The sequence below is a fragment of the Rhineura floridana genome, chromosome 2, assembly GCF_030035675.1.
Source record: "Rhineura floridana isolate rRhiFlo1 chromosome 2, rRhiFlo1.hap2, whole genome shotgun sequence".
In the NCBI taxonomy this organism is placed as follows: Eukaryota; Metazoa; Chordata; class Lepidosauria; order Squamata; family Rhineuridae; genus Rhineura; species Rhineura floridana.
In genome coordinates, this window is record NC_084481.1 from 167,540,847 (window position 1) to 167,559,167 (window position 18,321).

The 18,321-nt window shown below is 40.8% G+C and overlaps 1 protein-coding gene across 1 annotated transcript in view; it reads left to right on the forward strand.

Moving 5' to 3' along the window:
* The first annotated feature begins 1,044 nt into the window (after positions 1–1,044).
* Positions 1,045–18,321, forward strand: part of SPTBN5 (spectrin beta, non-erythrocytic 5) — a 194,296-nt gene continuing 177,019 nt past the window's right edge. The window contains exons 1-9 of the mRNA XM_061611348.1: positions 1,045–1,158; positions 3,400–3,516; positions 5,259–5,426; positions 6,502–6,618; positions 8,306–8,463; positions 10,895–11,123; positions 15,326–15,960; positions 16,673–16,811; positions 18,052–18,284. Coding sequence (XP_061467332.1) covers positions 3,406–3,516; positions 5,259–5,426; positions 6,502–6,618; positions 8,306–8,463; positions 10,895–11,123; positions 15,326–15,960; positions 16,673–16,811; positions 18,052–18,284 — 1,790 coding nt within the window. The 5' untranslated portion in view covers positions 1,045–1,158; positions 3,400–3,405. The remainder of the gene's footprint in view (positions 1,159–3,399; positions 3,517–5,258; positions 5,427–6,501; positions 6,619–8,305; positions 8,464–10,894; positions 11,124–15,325; positions 15,961–16,672; positions 16,812–18,051; positions 18,285–18,321) is intronic.

An 18,321-nucleotide genomic window follows, 5' to 3' on the forward strand; every position in this document is an offset into this window, starting at 1 on the left:
TGTAGACCTGTGACTCTTCTCAGAATTGCTTAAGATGAAAAATACATTTTAATATCAAATATCTTTGTGAGGAGAATGGTTTTACAAGGACAAACAGGATTTTCTGCAAAAGAATTGATTGTCCTGTTTTATAGTATTGCATGTGTAAGAAAAAAGAAAGTGAACAACTGATAGCAGAGAGTATAATCATTTTAAACTACCATTTTGTTTGACTCAGATGATCCATTTTGCTGGGGCCAGAGGTGAAGCAAAAGAAAGGAGAGAAGGCCACTGTATGCTATTAAGAAAAAAGCAAATGTTATGAGGACCTCACAAAATGTGCAGGAAGAGGTGTGCTGTGGGCAAAATTCCCTCCGTCCAGCAGTTGCCTTGAGGGGTGAAAGATACTAGTTGCTTCAAAAGTTAGATGTAGAGTTTCCTCCTTTAGCTGCTTCTGGTAAAAGTTAATTTATTCTTGGTGCAGGAGTTGGATTAGGGGACCCTTGAACTAGTTTTGGGACCCTATATATGAACTGAAAAGTAGGATCTCGGCATTTTGTCTTCCCATAAGTACATGTTGCCAGGATGCATTTTGCCAGCAACAGACTTCACTGAATGAGAATCGGAACTAATGCAGCTCTGTTTTTGGATCATCCATCACAACCCCTAGAAGACCACATCTAACCATGGAGATCTTTCCAATTCCGTTATTCAATGACAGTGGCAGGAAACTGGGGAGATGGCATAGAATGGACTAAGTGCATTGCTGGATGGGCAAACGGTCCAGTGTTCAGTGTGTGAAACCAGAAATAATGGTCTCTCACACTAATCTTCTTTTTCTGAAGAAGTTAATTTTCTGATGAAGTTAATTAGGTGATGTAACTTGTTTTTATATAGCAAATATTAACTAACCTAACCAAGTTCATATTACAAAAAGAAAAATTAAGGAAAGGGGCTTTAAAACAAGGAGAGTCCCCATGCAATTTCCTTGATGTACAAATTAGGCAGGAAGAACACTTGTGTGTTTCTTTAGAAAGCACAATTACTTTTGAACCAATGCAGGTGGAACCAGGAATGCAGGCTGTTAGCAAGAGGAAACGAAGAGCTAACTGAGAAAAGAATATATGGGCATGACAAAAGACTCCAGCACTCTAGGATGTAAAAATTACCTCTCCTCAAGTAAGCACAGTAGTTTAGCGATGGAGAAGAGCTATTTGTTTTGGGGTACTGCTTCTCAACACATCCTCTGGATATCTTTCTGACATCTTTTTGTGAGAAACAGAGGAAGTTGTTTTACACTGAGCCAGACCATTGGCCCATCTAGCTCAGTAGTGTCTACACCACTGTTCTTCAACCTTAGTTCTCCAGATGTTGTCGGACTAAAACTCCCATTTTTTATTTTTTATTTGTTTTAAATTTTTTAAAATTGTGTTTTTAAATTGTTTTTCGTGTTTTAAAATTTGTATATTTGTTTTTAATGTTTTTAATTGCTGTAAACCGCCCAGAGAGCTTCGGCTATGGGGCGGTATATAAATAAATAAATAAATAAAATCAGCCCCAGCTAGCTTGGCCAAGGGTGATGGGAGTTGTAGTCCACCAACATCTGGGGACCCAAGGTTGCAGAACAGTGGTCTACACTGACTGGCAGCTCTCCAGGGTCTCAGGCAGGGAGACTTTTCCATCCCTACCTGGAGATGCTGGGGATTGAACCTAGGACCAGAGATTTAAACAGCAATGTTGGGGCTGTTTGCATAATGTGAGGGCCTCCTGCAGATACATCTTATCAGGAGGTCCATTCCTCACAACATAGGAAACAGACCTTTAGTATGGCGGCACCTAACCTCCCCTTAAATATTAGACAGGCGCAGTGGGGAGGAGAGCCTGGCTGGGAGTCCAGAGTCTGTGAGTTCAAATCCCTGCTCATGTCTCCTGGGTGTCAAGGGCCAGCTAAAGATCATCCCCACAGTGAGTGGCTCAGGGGTTATGTGCCCTGCTACCTGTGCAGCTGTGGGCAAGCTGCATAGTCCCAAGGAGCCCAGTTGCCCCCCAGCTGGCAGTTGTGGACAAGGAAGGGGCTGGCTTGTGCAGCTGTGGCAAGCTAAGCAGGCCCTAGCCAACTGGGGAGGACTAGCCTCAGAGGGAGGCAATGGTAAACCCCCTCTGGATACCTCTTACTATGAAAACCCTATTCATAGGGTAGCCGTAAGTCGGGATTGACTTGAAGGCAGTCCATTTCCATTTTCTATCTCTGTTATCTTTTCAGCGCCTATTGAAGACCTTCCTCTTTCAACAAGCCTTTTAAGTTGAGACCTATCCCAGTCTGCATCTGTGTTGGAATTGCTTTTTAATGTTTTTAAACCTTTTTATTAAAAAAAATGTTTTTAACCTTTTTAAAAAGATGTCTGGGAAGCTTTTTAAAAAAATGTTTTTTAAGATGTTTTGTTTTAATGTATATTAAAGTCTGTTTTATGCTGTTTTAAAGTGTTTTTAGTGCTTTTGTTTGTTGCCCTGGGCTCCTGCTGGAAGGAAGGGTGGGATATAAATCAAATAATAAACAAACAAACAAATAAGGGCTTTCAAACACCCCCCTTTTGTGCTTTGAAGTCCCAACAGTCAGGGCTTCAAAGCACAGTGTCACCTGATGTTATTATGATAGCCTTGCCCCTCTGTAAAATTTGGTCTTGCAAGGGTAGGGAAATAAGAATCTGGCCCCCTAACCAGAGAAAGTCTCCCCCACCCAGTCTACACCAACTGTCAGCAGCTCTCCAGAGATTCATGCAGGGAGTCTTTTCCATCCCTACCTGGAGATGCCAGGGATTGAGCCTGGGACCTTCTGCATGCAAAGCAGGTGCTCTACCACTGAACGCTGGCCCTTTCCCAACATTTTTAACACTGCAACTCCTATGTGGCATCTTTTAATAAAACACAGTTCTCTGTCATTCATTAAAGTAAGTACAGAAAATCAAAGGAAGGCACGACTTTTTTCCTACTATAATTTCTTTTGTTTTAATGTTGAAATGTTAGAATTAGCTATTTATCTTTTGCTTTTTAATGTTTTGCTAGGGTTTCATTGGCTATTCTGTTAACATATTGATCTAGTACTCTTCCAAAATGTCTTCAGCTTAATAGTTTACCATCTTCAGTATTGTCACCTTAATAGCTGATAGACAGAAGCACCCCTTTCCTAATGGCAAGAAATGCACTGCAAGATATATGAAACTTGCTCTGATAGAAAGAAAGTGAAAGGAAAGAATGCAGGCTGAAAGATTTGGGTGACAGTTTTCTGTTGAATGCATCTGGTGGGCATTCCTTGACCTCAAGGAGAATAAAAAGCTTATGAATGCAGGAAAACTGACAAGCTGGACAGGGTGATGCATGATTAATTTTGAAGGAATTATGTTGGAATGCTCCTGTTTTTAGGGCACCATGGAGACAGAATATGTACAAGAACAATTCAAAAAGCTCCAAGAGCAACGTATGACCATGCAGCAGAAAACATTCACCAACTGGATCAACAACGTGTTCTACAAACACAGTGTAGGTGGTTTCCTCAAACTGTGCCAGATGTGATCCATTTATTTATTTTTATTTATTTGGACAACTTCTATACTGCTTACATTTAAACAAAAACTCTAGGCAGTTTGCAACGCAAGTTAAAATATCTTAAACAAGCAGCAAATGCAAAAAAAAAACCAACCCAAGAATTTCTACAGTCTATGAAACACAGCCAACAGCTGAACAGAATGTCCTCTTTAGTATCAAAATAAACATTGCACATACAAATCTACGAAAATACTAGAAAAATTCATAACATAGTAAACTGAACAAAATACTCTCTAGACAACAAGAAATAAAATTACTAATAAATATCAATTAAAAACAATATAAATTCAACCTTTTTAATGATCATGACAGATGAGTAAACAAAAGAAAATCCATTCACTTTCCAACCACTATACATCAATCATATCATTGAACAAAGCAAAACAATTACACAGCCGGCCCCCTTTAAAGTAATAAACAGGATTTCTTCTAACTACAGTCGCAAATAGATGTCATTACATTTCCTCAAGCATACCCTTACAAGATCAGCACACTTATACTAATCAAACATATCAACCTTCTAAACCAATGCACTCAAACTTAGTATTCTGGCACACCTCAAATCACATTATCCACAATCTATGAGCACTCCCATAAGTCATTCTCACACCCTCAAACAGCCACCTATTTGCATGTCTATATCATGAGAACCAGACAAATCTAAATACATAGAAGCAAGCAAACAACAATGAGCACACACACTAAACAGAACATTTATACTAAGCAGTCCCCCTCGTCTCTCACTCGAAGGGGCAAAGACTCCAACAGCCTCTCACCCTGGGGGTATAGAAACCACTCTTCTGTTATTACTTTAGTCTTTTTGACGTTCAATTGTAGTCCTGCTTTTGTACTTTCCTCTTTAACTTTCATCAGCATTCATTTCAAATCATTACTGGTTTCTGCTAGTAGTACAGTATTGTCCGCATATCTTAAATTATTGATATTTCTCCCTCCAATTTTCACACCTCCTTCATCTTGGTCCAATCCCGCTTTCCGTATGATATGTTCTGTGTATAGATTAAATAAATAGGGTGATAAAATATACCCGTCTCACACCCTTTCTGATGGGGAACCAATTGGTTTCTCCATATTCTGTCCTTACAGTAGCCTCTTGTCCAGAGTATAGGTTGTGCATCAGAACAATCAGATGCTGTGGCACCTGATTAATGCTGTGGCACCTGATGCACCTAAGTGCATGTAACTGAAATACTTCTATATTCTTTCCCCTAATTTCCCCTGCCTTCATTTCCTTCCTCTTCTTCTGCTGTCTCCTCTGTTGAATTTCAGATGGTGACCCTCTTTGGGGCCAAGGACTCGTTCTCTTTTACTTTGTAACAAACCATGCACATTGATTATACATTATAAATCATTGTCACCTCATATCACAAACTGCTTCACAGGTGTCCCAAAAATTTCTGCTTGTTGCAAGTTCTCTTAGCAGCTTGGGGCCATTTATTAAGAGGACAAATTAAATAAAAATATTCCCATTCATAATATTAAATGTTGCAAACCTAAGGGCTCAGAGGAAAAGAACACCTTTTCTGTTTCTTTCCTTCTACTTAACTATATACCAATCAAACAGCAATTGCAGCATTTGCTTGCCACTGTCTATCGATATCTGTTAATATCAAGAAGGATGAAATATTGGCTGAATTTCTGGATTTTTAATTTTGCAGGGGGACATTCAAATTCATGATCTCTACACTGAACTGAAAGATGGCATTTATCTCCTGCAGCTGCTGGAGCTACTGTCTGCTGAGCAATTGCCCAAACCAAACAAAGGCAAAATGAGGGTTCATTTTCTGGAGAACAACAGCAAAGCAATCCAGTTTCTCAAAACCAAAGTGAGAACTTAGGGTCACAATGGGATGGGGGAGAAATTTGATTCAGTTCACATTTAAAATGGAATCTATGAAATTGGCACTTTCTGAAACAATAAGAGAACTGAAACACAGCCATCCTTCGAAATTTGCACTTTTCTGAATTTTGCAATGTTTTGTAAAACAATGTTTACAAAAATGTATATATTAGGGGGAAGTGCACATGAAAATGAATATATTAGTGAAAATAACATACAAAAATACAATACGTGCATTAGTCAAAACTCATTCAAAAGTGTGTTTATTAGGAGAAATTTGCACTAAAATGCTGAAGAACTTTCATGAGGATTTTTTAAAATAAAATGCAAATTGCTACAGAAATGTGGAGAATGGAAACCTGTTACGTTTCAGGACAGTACATATATATGCATGCTAGGTGTCATTGGTACACAAATTTAAGGAAATATTCTTTAAGAGTAATGCTAATTCATAGTGATGGAATAGTATTAAAAGTTCAAGACCATTCTTCCTCTCTTTTTCCCATTTCTTTTTAAGTGTTGAAGATAGGGGCTTGAATTTATTATCAGATTACGTTTGATATATTTTGCTAATTAGATTTTATATTCGTTCTGGTATATTTTGAAAGGGCTATAATCATTAAGTAATTCATATTTAGTCTTCAGAAATGGTAGTGGATAGAATTGAATCAAATTTCATACAATTTGTTCATATGAGATTATATTCTTGGAGTGTACAGCCTTGTTCATTCTGTCTGGCAGGGGTGGCTAACACATTCCTCTCCTGATGTTGCTGGACCACAACTTCTATAATCTATGACCATTGGCCAGGTTGGCTGGGGCTGATGGGAGATGGAGTCCAACAACACCTGGAGAACCACAGATTAGGCACACTTGCTTTTGTACTTATTTATTTATTCGATTTCTTACACATCCTTCTCCATGAGGTCCCAGTGCAGATTACATCAATAGAAAAATACAATATTAAAATCAGTTAAAATGAGTTTAATTCTCAAGGATTTATATAAGTAAGCTAATAATGACAACAAACCTCTGACAGACATTGCTTGTGCACTTGACAGGTACAAGTGAAAGTTATTGGGCCTGAGAACATTGTAGATGGAGACCGAACTCTCATTCTGGGGTTAATGTGGATAATTATCCTCAGATTTCAAATTGCATCCATCAGACTTGATAAGGTAAACCTGTACTTTAAAAGCTTTTGTTGTTTTTTGCTTTGTGATTATGATCACTCACCAGGTGTTCCAAAATGTCTTTTTCCCCAGCCTAATCATTTACCAGCAAACTGAAATTTGACTCTATTTCAAAATATCAAGTTTTAGGTTTTCAGGTAGATTGAAAGCCTATTTAAATTCAAGGGTTTCAAAATGTACTATATAAATATGTATAATGTTATCTGTTTAAATGATGAGAAAGGAAGAGAGAGATCCTCATTCCCTAGGGTAATTTAAGCTTAGCTTGCAATTAACTGTTTTGCTATCTGTGACATCCACCTAACAGATGGTAACTCAACTGTAGGTAGAAAATGCCTCACTAAATTTGTAACTGAACTGTAGGTCCATTAATTTCAGTTTGTTTAAAATGTTTTCATCTCAGAGCCATCTTGTCAGAAAAGCTGGATTTGTAGCCACATGTAATCAGTTCAATTTTATTTGGAGCTGATTATCTTTGCCTGATATCTACATTGCAATGGACTATGGGATTGTATGGTACTGGTAGTGAGGCCCTGGCAGGATGAGCTGCCTTAATGGCACAGAGGGGTAGGCAGGCCAAAGCAACTCAGGGGACCATTGGCTGAGTTTTTCTGATTTTAACTGCCATAGGATGAGCTACTTCTATCCTAGGGAATAGCAGACAAAAAGGCCTATGGGAGGAAAGGTAAATTTTAGGGACTTCAGGAGGAAACAGGAAAAGGAACATAGGTATTCCCTTAAAGTATTCACAACCAGAGCTTGGAAAAGTTACTTTTTTTGAACTACAACTCCCATCAGCCCCAGCCAGCGCCATGCTGGCTGGGGCTGTTGGGAGTTGTAGTTCAAAAAAGTAACTTTTCCAAACTCTGTTCACAACCCATATTTTACTTAAAAGTCTCCAAGGTGGCTTACATATTAAAAACAACTGAAATTATATAAACACACCCAGTTTCAAAATGCCTGATAAAAACAAATTAATAGCAAACATCAATTACATCAGCAGAAAGAGGACAAAGAGGTAATTGGGACAACCCCAAAGTCCTTCTGGAAGATGGCCACCATTGCCTGGTATCTAAAAGCTGAGGTAATACTTGTCTGCTGAGTCATGAAAGGATATGGATATCTGCAATGCAGTCAAAATAACATTTATGACAGCAAATCAGAAGAGATTGGAATTGTCCAGACAAATGATGGGAAGAGGAGAATGCCACAGTAAAGAATCTGAGAAGGAAAGGAAGATTGGGAGAGAGAAAGGCTAGCAAGGAGAGATATACATAAAAAAGTGCAACGGTGAGAATCTAGGAAGAGCCCTGCTAGATCACATTAAAGGCACATTTATCCCAGCATATTGTTTTACCACATTGACCAATCAGATGTTTCTAAATAGCCCTCCAGCAGGGCATGACGGCAATAGATCTTTCCTGTTAAAGAGAGGCTGAAGTTTCTACTATGTTCAACAAGTAATGTTGATTATATGATTGCCACTTATTTCTGCGGCTGATTATGAAAGTCCATTTTTATCATTGGTCTTTATGGGGTTTTAAATTAATGGTAGATTTTCAGAGAGAGATGATTCATAGGGTCACCATAAGTTGTAATTGACTTGAAAGCATATAAGAACAAAACAAAATGTAATTGTAGTTTGAGGTTTCTTTCCTTGGTTTGTTCCTAGGAGGAGTTTGGATCCAGAGCTAATGTCCTCTCTGCCAATGATGCCCTGCTGGTCTGGTGTCAGTGTAAGACTGCCAGCTACTCTAATGTCAGTGTGAAAGACTTCTCCAAAAGCTGGCGTGATGGGCTAGCCTTCAATGCACTCATTCATGCTCACAGGTAAAAGAGAAGTAGGAGATCCTGCAGGAGTAGTTTCAATCCATGTTAAACAAATGGAAATTATTTGTTAATGAGCTGAGAAAAAAAGATGCTTTAAAAAAACACAAATTGGATCCCACAAGAAATGGGGTAAGGGTGGGGGTTAAAGGGAAATTCTCTTCCTTTTAGTGCAGGATGTCTGAGCTCCAAGGATTCTTGCTCACCCAGCCCTCATCCTCAGCAGCCTCATGCCATATTGATGCTGTCTAAATATGTGGATGGCTGGGTGAGCAGGATGCCACCCATCTAGCCCTGAATATGAGCCTTATAGTGGTATTCCAACCTCCCCTCCCCTCTCCTGTATGGGATGGTTTAGGAGGGAAACTTCCAGTTGGGATACATGCCTCACATTTTCCAGTTGTATTTTCCCATCCTATTTTAGGATATTTTAAGTTGTCAGGGGCTTTGTGCCCTTCACAGCTAAATGAATCCAGGGTCTGTATGATTAATTAGTTGGACTGGAGGAAGTGCTTTTCCTCATACTGCATCGTGGACTCTGTATGTGAGAATTAGGCTGTGGTTGCACACCCCGTGAAGTGCATACTCTGATCCTAAAACCCCCATCCCAGATACAATAAACTTGGCTGAAGCAGGCCACTAGGGATTGCTCCTAAATTTGAGATTTGAGTGTGAGATGTGGATTCCTCCCTTCCCACTCTACCACACCACTCTCTGTCCCCTGCTTCCATGCTGCCCTTGTTGCTTGCTCCTTCCTTCCTCCCACTTACCAGGCAGTAGGAAGGGAACAAGCAGGTCCCTTATTATTTCCTTTTCCAGAAAAACAAAAGAATGGAAAAGGACCCTTGCTGATGCCTGATCAGTTTTCCTGATGAGTGATGAAGATGGTGGATGTGACTGTCTGCTGCTTTGGTCCACAGCAGCACTCTTAAAAAAAGTGGTAGTTTTTTTAAAGGAATAGATGGATTGACTATCACTGTGTCTTGACCCATGAACCTAGCAGGGATCTGGACATGGGGTTGGGGGCTGCAGGGGCACCAGTTGAGGAGCCAGGTCAGGTTCAGGGATCAGATCTGACTGCTGAATACAGGGAGACCATTCAGCCTAAGGCTGTAGGAACAGGATCCCCCAGAGGAACCTCCCAGACTCCCAGGGCTTTTTGGGCCAGAGCCTGGACCCTCATGGGCACTTTTCCCTGATCCTGAGGAACCAAGTGCCTACCACTGCACATCACCAATCTGGTAGCACATGGAACACACCAGGAGGGAAGCCATGGATTGGAGGAATGCCCATCTTCAGGCCAGAGTGCTGCCCTCTTAAGAGTCTGAAGTTCTCTAAAAGGGGATGGAACCTGTAGGAGTTAGTCTGGAGAAAGAGGCTTAAAAGATCTCAGCCTGCTCCCAACCTTCACTGGAGCCCATTGCTCGCTCAGAGATATACATGGTCCGGCAACCTTCGATTGGCCTCCTGCCTTGCCTCTCCATGGGGTCTAGCATAGAATCAGAACACAACACACTGAAAGGGCTCTGTTGTATGCCCAGCCCCAGCCCTCAAGCAGCAGGGCCCTGACCTTCTTGAACTAGTCTGACTCTAGCGGCACCCCTCGCAATACAGTTTGCCCTGTAACATGTGTGAAGCTTCATCACCAAGCAGCAGAATGAACTTGAGTCTTATAGATATGGCTGTGGCTTCTCTATACTATTATCCGCTTGCCTCTTTGAACAAGATATTAAATTCTAAATATTCTATCGGCTGAAACAGAGGGAGAGATGGGAAGCTGGGCCATTGCTTTGGCTCTGCTGAGAGATCAGCTTTGTTTGGCTCTTTCTCCCTCTAAACTGTTTCCATTCTAGCTGGCCATTATATGAACAAGTAAAGCCTTTCCCAACCTTTGGATTCCCAGAAATTGCTAGACTACAACTCCCATCAGCCCCAGCCAGCATGGCCAATGGTCAGGAATTATGGGAACTGTAGTCCAGCAACATCTGGGGACCCAAAAATTGGGAAAGGCTGAACTAGTATGTAATCTTTAAGAACAGCCACCCAAGTGTTTGCTTTCCTCTTAAGCCTCTCATTGCTTTTTCCTTTGTCATGCGTTCAGATCATAATCCTACAGGCAGGGGCTGTCTTGTTTTTCTTTGAACTTTTGTAAGCGTTTTTGACTGAAAAGTGGGACAAAAAATGCTTTAATAAGTAAATTATGGTGAATGGCAGGAGGATTGAAGTGCCATTCATTCATTCGTTCATTCGTTCATTCATTGCATTTATACCTCATCTGTTCTCCAAGGAGCTCAAGTGGCGTACATGGTTTGCTTTACGTTATACTTATCAGGCAGGCTGCACTTGCCATGCATGGCTTGGTGTTCACTTCATTTCGTCTTCTAAACATAACCTTATTTGTAGGTTTTTTCCTGTCTTTCTTTCATTTCTCCAGGCCTGATCTCATCCAGTACAGTTCCTTGAGTCGTGACCAACCCATCAAGAACCTAAATAATGCCTTCACTGTGGCCGAGAAGCAGCTGGGAATCACAAAGCTGCTGGATGCTGAGGATGTGGCAGTGCCATTTCCTGATGAGAGATCCATCATGACCTATGTGTCATTCTACTACCATTGCTTTTCCAGACTGAAGCAGGACCAGACTGTCCAGAAAAGACTCTCTAAAGTCAGTGCACTGCTGTTACATAAATCAGTATTCCCTGTCTCTGGTGTTTCTTAAGTAAATTCTCTCCACAGGCTAAATCAGATTTTCATAGAAAAAATGAAAGTCAATATTGTCCTCTACATTCTGCCTCAAAAAAAGAAAGAAAAGCCCTAGGAGGGTAAAAGACTATGAAGACTGAAAGCAGTTAGTTTCTCTTGCACAGGGCAAACATAAGCAGTTCTCCACCACTTTTGGCACATCCTCAGAGTGTTTTGTTAATTTCAAAGGGACCCTGGACTAGCTGAGCAGTCTAATAGGATAAGCTGTAGCTGAAAAAACTGTGCAGTGTCTTCTCAGTGCTACAGGAGTCGTGACTAGCTTTGGTATTGCGTAGCACATTATTCAGGAGGCTTCCACAGATACAGTGGATGATAAAAGGGGCAGAAACTATATTGCTGTCTCTCTGTCTGTCTGTCTAACATACACACACAATACAGTTGTCAGAACATCAGTTAGGGTTCAAAGTCTAACATGCTCTACCACAAATTTCTCTGTATTCCTATTTCAGGTTTTCTGCCCTTTGTGCTTCCCCTTTTCATGGTCTTCCTACCCACTGAAATTCTCTTCCAGTGTTCTTTCACATAGATCCCTTCTCCTTTTCCTTATGTCTCCCCTCCTTCCTTCCTTAGAAGACCAAAACAAACACAGGGAGACATGATAATCTCTTGGTGACCTCAGTCACAGTGATAGTTCCCTAACAGGATTGCACCAGGGAAGCCTCTCTTGGATCAAAGCAGCCTTAGTATGCATTAAGACTGTACTGGGTGACCAGGAACACAGAGGGAATTCATGCAGAGAGGTCAATCTCCTTTCCCCCATCTGCTCTGGTGACCATGCATGTATTAGGATTCTTCAGCGAGAACAGGGTGCTAGCAGCTTTTCCAGCACTCAAGGTTGATGCTGCTGTTTCACTCCTTTGCCTGCCCTGGGCCATAGTTTCTTTGTTCTCTGTGCATTTTGAAAACAGTTACAAGCAGATTAGCACATGCAGCTGATAGGTTTTTATTTGGTTTCAGCATCTTCCTCATTAACTGATCTGTCTGCCTGCTCAGGGTAACAGCTGGGGCCTGACTGAGACATTACTGAAAGTGACACAGACTACTGTCCTGCATTGTCTGTTATGGTTTTCCGTAGCTTTGGACATTTCAGTTTTAGTTCTTTCAAAGCTAGGATTAAGAAATGGAAACTAAAAATTGTAAATGAATTGGGGGGAGGGGTAAATGCAAAAAAGATCATGATTGTTTAAAATGGTTTCACTCTGAAGATGTTTCCATAGGGCTTGTGTCAGGTGCTAAATCAACATGACGGACAACCACAGTCTTTACAGGGACGTACAGATCCTCATGCTGAATGCCAATAGTTCAAATGGACTAGCATAATCAAGTCTTGCTCTAGGAGTACTGGGCCCAGGCCTAGATGGTACCACATCATAGAGTCCCCTTGCATCTTTTTCTGATTTGTGCTTCCAATATTAGTTAGGGGAAGCAGCTACTTGAAAGCTACGGAAGTCTTCATTAAAAAGTTGTGGCAACAAATACCCTACTGAAGGTTTAAACTGAAATGAATGAATCTAGGGGTCTTCAGTAAGATTACAGATTGATGACCATTAGTTATGAGTAGAAAACCACCCTGGGCTCCTGTAAAGGAAGGGCAGTATATGCATTTAATAATAGTTTTTTTAAAAAAATACAGACAATTGGGTGGATTTGTGATTTTTTTTAAAAAGTTCAGCAGTTGAGTGGCAGAGGACCCTTATCAGAGTTTGGTTACTTTTGGCCAAACGTAAAGTGAGCACTTTGTACGTCGCATGTCCAAAAGCCAGCAGTCTTTCTCTAGTACTGATCAGTAATATGCTTGTCTCGTTCTCTTGTATCTCTTGAAACCTATGCTTGTTTAAAACAGCACAAAATAAATATGTGTAGCTGTGAAATGAAATGGACTGCCTTCAAGTCGATCCCAACTTATGGTAACCCTATGAACAGGGTTTTCATGGTAAGCGGTTTTCAGAGGTGGTTTACCATTGCCTTCCTCTGAGGCGGAGAGGCAGTGACTGGCCCAAGGTTACCCAGTGAGCTTCATGGCTTTGTGGGATTGTCGTAGTCCAACACCTTAACCACTACACCACACTGGCTCTCAATATAGTAAATATATCTCAGTATAGCTGTAAGAAGAACAAAACAACCCTCTAGTTCAACATTCTGTTCTCACAGGGCCAATCAGATGCTTACTTTATGGGAAGACCACAAACAGGATCTGAGTGCCATAATTCTCTCCTGCTTGTGTTCTGCGGCAACTGGCACTGAAAAGCGTGCTGCCTCTGATACTGGAGGTTTAGTCATCATAACTAGTAGCTATTGACAGTCTTATCCTCCAGGGTATCCCTGTTTGTCGAATCCTCTTTTAATGCTGTCCAGGTTGGTGACCATCACTATATCTTACGGTTATGAATTCATAGGAACTTAAGAAGCTGCCTTATACTGAGCTAAAGCATTGGTCTACCTAGCTCAGCACTGTCTGTGCTGATTGGCCGAGGCTGCTGTCCAGATTTTCATTCTCCCAGCCCTACCTGGGGATGCCAGGGATTGGACCTGGGGCCTTGTGCATGCAAAGCACATGCTCTGCCACTGAGCTACAGCCCTTCCCCATAGTTTATGCTATGTGAATTAGTACTTCCTTAAATTTGTCCTTAGCCTCCCACATTTTTTTTAAGATGAGCAGTTACTTTGCATTTAATCCATGCTGCCTCAGATTTAGGACTGATTCCACAGACAAAGATTTTGAAGAGGTGGAGTTTTAAATTGAAACATACCTGAGTTGACCATGTTGTGTGGTAAACTTATCTCAGGGTGGTTCATCAAGTGTCTAAATTTTCAGCGGGCACATGGTAATCTGCCCACACTCTCCAAGATTTCCACATCAAGACAGGTTTACACAAGATGGTGACCATTGAGATGACTGGGTTTATCATTCACACATGTCAATTTTGATTGATTCTATCATGATAAAGGATGGATGAAGATGATAATTTTATCCAGTACATTCTGTCAAGTGGCAACATAAGGGGCACTTTGCAATGCATGCTGTGCAGATATATGTTAAAATGTGTGGTAAAATGAACAACTGCATCCATCTAAACTGATTATGCAGTCCGTCCTTACTACTCTTGCTGAAACGACATAAATGTGAACACCTATTTTCTTAAATGGTCAGTACCTTCTTCATTGGCAGAACAACTCAACTGCACTGCAACCATGTGCAACGTGAGTTCAGATTGCTACTGTCACAAAGAGAATAACTCTCTTGCTTCTTTGTATGTCTGAGACTCTGTTATTGGCCTTGAAGGTAAAACATGCAGGTACCTATATTGTGCCCGCCCGCCTGCCTATTTTTCTCTCAGTGGCTAGTGGCAGCACTGGAGGGTAAATTAGATCAGGGATGTGGTAGTGGTGAAAGGGTAGACCTCTCCTCCTGCTGTGCCATGGCCCTGAATCAAATCAGGGGGCTCCTGGGGCCACTTTTATTTTTCAAATATATTTATTTCAAATATTTATATACCAATTTGCATTAGAAAATATTGCAAAGTGGTTTACAAAGGAAACAGAACAAAATTAAATAAGACAGCATATAAAACAAGAAAACATCAAAATTCCACTGACTCAACACACTTCCACTCACACAATACAAATTTCACACCCGCTAACATGGTTGCACCTCAGTCGACCAACACGCACACACATTCACCCAGACTTACACATAGGCAAACACACAGACATACACTTCCTCAGTCTCAACAATTACTGGTCCTAATAATCCCCTGAGTATACAGTATATACAGAAAAACTGTACTACCACATTGGCAGGCTATAAAGGTAAAACCAAATCTAATCTTGGATTCTACCAGTTCCAATAAAAATCTCACACCATTCAACCAAACACTCATTTACATTTGTATAGATTTATTATCTAAGACTGGGGAACTATGCTGTCATCCTAGTCTCACCTTAAAAGAAGAAAATGATGTTGGGAAATCCAGTTATGGATCCCTCATGTAACATATACCTTTGCCTTGTGTCTTGGACAAAAGCCCAGTAATAAAACTATGCTTGGTTATATGATGAAAATATTTCATCTTTGGTTTGGCTTTCTTTTCTTTTTTTTGGTAGGGTGTGTTCTTCTTGAAGGAGACAGATGACCTGAAGCATCAATATGAGCAAGCAATCTCTGAGCTCTTGAAATGGATAAAGCTTAAGGTGGTGGAATTGGATGATCGCTTCTTTCCCAACTCCCTAGAGGAGATGTGCCTTCTCATGGGCAACTTTAAGATCTTCCGTACTGTGGAGAAACCGCCCAAATACCAGGAGAAGGGAATAATTGAAGCCAATTTCTTCCACATCAGAACCAAACAGCAAGCCAACAACCAATATGCTTACCTGCCCCCTGAAGGAAAGATGCTGAGAGATTTAGAAAAGGAATGGGTAATTCTGGAGAAAGCAGAGCACAACCGAGGAAAAGCAATCCAACAGGAGCTGTTGAGACTGGAGAGAGTTGAGCAACTGGTCCAGAGATTTCTGAAGAAAGCAACCGTTCGTGAGGCCTACTTGGAGGACATGAAGGAGATAATAAAGAAGCAGAATGACTGGCAGCCTGATAGTGTGGAGCAATTTGAGGCAGTTATGAGAAAGCTTGAAGCCATTGAGGCAGACATGCTGCCCCGAGACCAGCGCTTCAAAGCACTGTCTGCGATGGCATCAGAAATCAAGCAAGAGAACTACCATGGCAAGGTCCAGATTGCAAAGAAGTGAGTTGAAAAGTAGTGGTGGGTGGAACAGAAATGGCTTTAAGAAGAATTAGATGGGCCCATAGAAAATAGTTTTGTTGGTGCTTACTAGCATGAATTAATGCAGCTTCCATTCTCAGAAACAGAGTGTCCCTAAGAAGCAATGGTAGACACTAACAATGGTGATGGGTTTCACAATCATGCTCACCTATTGTACATTAGTACTTATGAGTATGCTCTGTAATGATTTTAAAAAATATAATTATCAGAACTTTTGCCTGAGTGCTGGTTCTTATGTAGCCAAAAAGGGACTATCCATGCACAACAGGGAGGCATCAGCAGACTCAGGGGAACCCCAAGGGTTTGCTGCTGTACAGTGCTTAAAAGAAAGAAACTCTAAAGGGAGGGAGGAACAAAAATAGCATAATGTGGACGGAGCATGCTCAGTGGATGTGGAACGCTGACTGACAGTTGAGGGGAGGGAAATGGAAAACTGGAAGGCAGTGGAAATGTGACTGTTCTATATTGTGACATTTTTGTAGCAGGTCCCACCTGTCTATATCAGAATAACATCAGGACACAGGGCAAAATGAATTAGCCATTGTGGGACATGTGAGGGAACTTGATAAGGGACTATAGTTTCCATGGCTGCCCTGTGTACTTTGAAAAATGTAGTTCTGCTCAGAATCTTATGACATACCATGTTTTTTCTTCTTCTTCCCTTCCCATCCAGGCAAAATGACATTGCACATCACTGGCAAGACCTTATGAGCCAGCTCCAAAGACAAAAACACTCCTTGGGAGTGATGCAAGAAGTCCTGGTCCTTTTGAGGGACATCAATACCATAACAGAGGAACTAAAACAGCTGCAGGTATCTTGTGTTATGTATTCTACATGTAGACATGAATTGGCATGTTATTTTAGTGTCAGCTAAGGACTGCAACTGATATCTTGTGGTGAAAGAAAGAATAGCATCATGTCTGGAGGTCTGAAAATAGACTCATAGTCATTATTATAGGCAGATAGTCATCAATACAAGCCTGATTTTCCATTGGCAACTAAATGAAATATATTTCACTTATCAGAAGTACTGGTCATATGACCATTGGTCATAAAACCAATAGATTCTTGGCACACACAAAAATCATTTCACTTTTCATTAGAGGAAGTACCTTCATTAGGTTAAAAGGCCTCTTTGTTGCAGCAAAAGCCACTGACAGATACGTCACAACCACGTCATATATTTAAAGCACATTGAAAACACAAAGAATCCTGGGGACTGTAGCCCTTACAGAGCTACAGTTACCAGCACTCTTAACAAACTACAGTCTCAAGGATTCTTTGAGAGAAGTCATGAGTCATGAGTCTTGTATAGTGTGGATATGAGTCATAAGTCATGTATAGCGTGGATATAAAGATATGAGTCATGTTTAGTGTGGATATTACCATTATATAGAAGAGTATTATAATGGTATTACAAAACAGAATCTGTATAGAGGCAAGGTCCATTTAGGCTTCATTTGAGCTAAAGTTTAGCTCCAAAGCAAGGAGTGACTCTGACCATATAACCAATTTCCCTTGTAGTCACCTATTTGATTCCACACTTCTGGGATTAGTTAGAAGGATTCAGGCCAATGAGCATGACTTCTAAGCAGTATGCTCCTAGGCACACGATACTTTAGAAATGAAGCTCTGTGCTTGTTATCACTAGTCCTCTGTTTGCCATATGAATGCTGATGGGATTTACATCTTTTCTTTGAATCAGTGGGCCTTGGGTCCAAACGGAGGATTCCTAGCTGACATTGGGTGATAACTTACTATTTTGTCCATGTAACTACTTGATAACCTGGGCATCCATAAGATTCTGTCAATCGTGTAGACTGTGGCATTGTAGAGTATGTCACCATTCCCTTACTTCTGCAGACTTCTGTTCAAATATGGCTTTATGGTAAAAAAAAAAATTCTCAAGGTTTGAAAGGAAGATTGATTGAACAAGTAGCTACGTGGAAACTATGGTAAGCTACCACTTGATAGTCAACTGTACTCAGTTATTGTCTGCAAGCAAGTGGTTGAATATGATGTGCATTCTTTCTATTTCATTCAATTTTCAGATTCTAGTGAGTTCCCAGGATTGTGGCAAACAGCTTTTTGAAGCAGTCGATTTACTACAGAAGCACAAACTGATTGCCTCCCAGATCTCTTCCCTTAGGGAGAGTGTCGGGCATATCACTGAAAGAACAGAAGCAATTGTCAAACGTAAATCAGTCAAGTCAGACGTGCTTCAAGCTAAACATCGGATGCTCCATCAGCTGTATCAAAACCTTGTGGGTCTCTGCAAAACACGGTAAATTTCTTCTCCCTGTGATTCAGTTCTTTCTAAG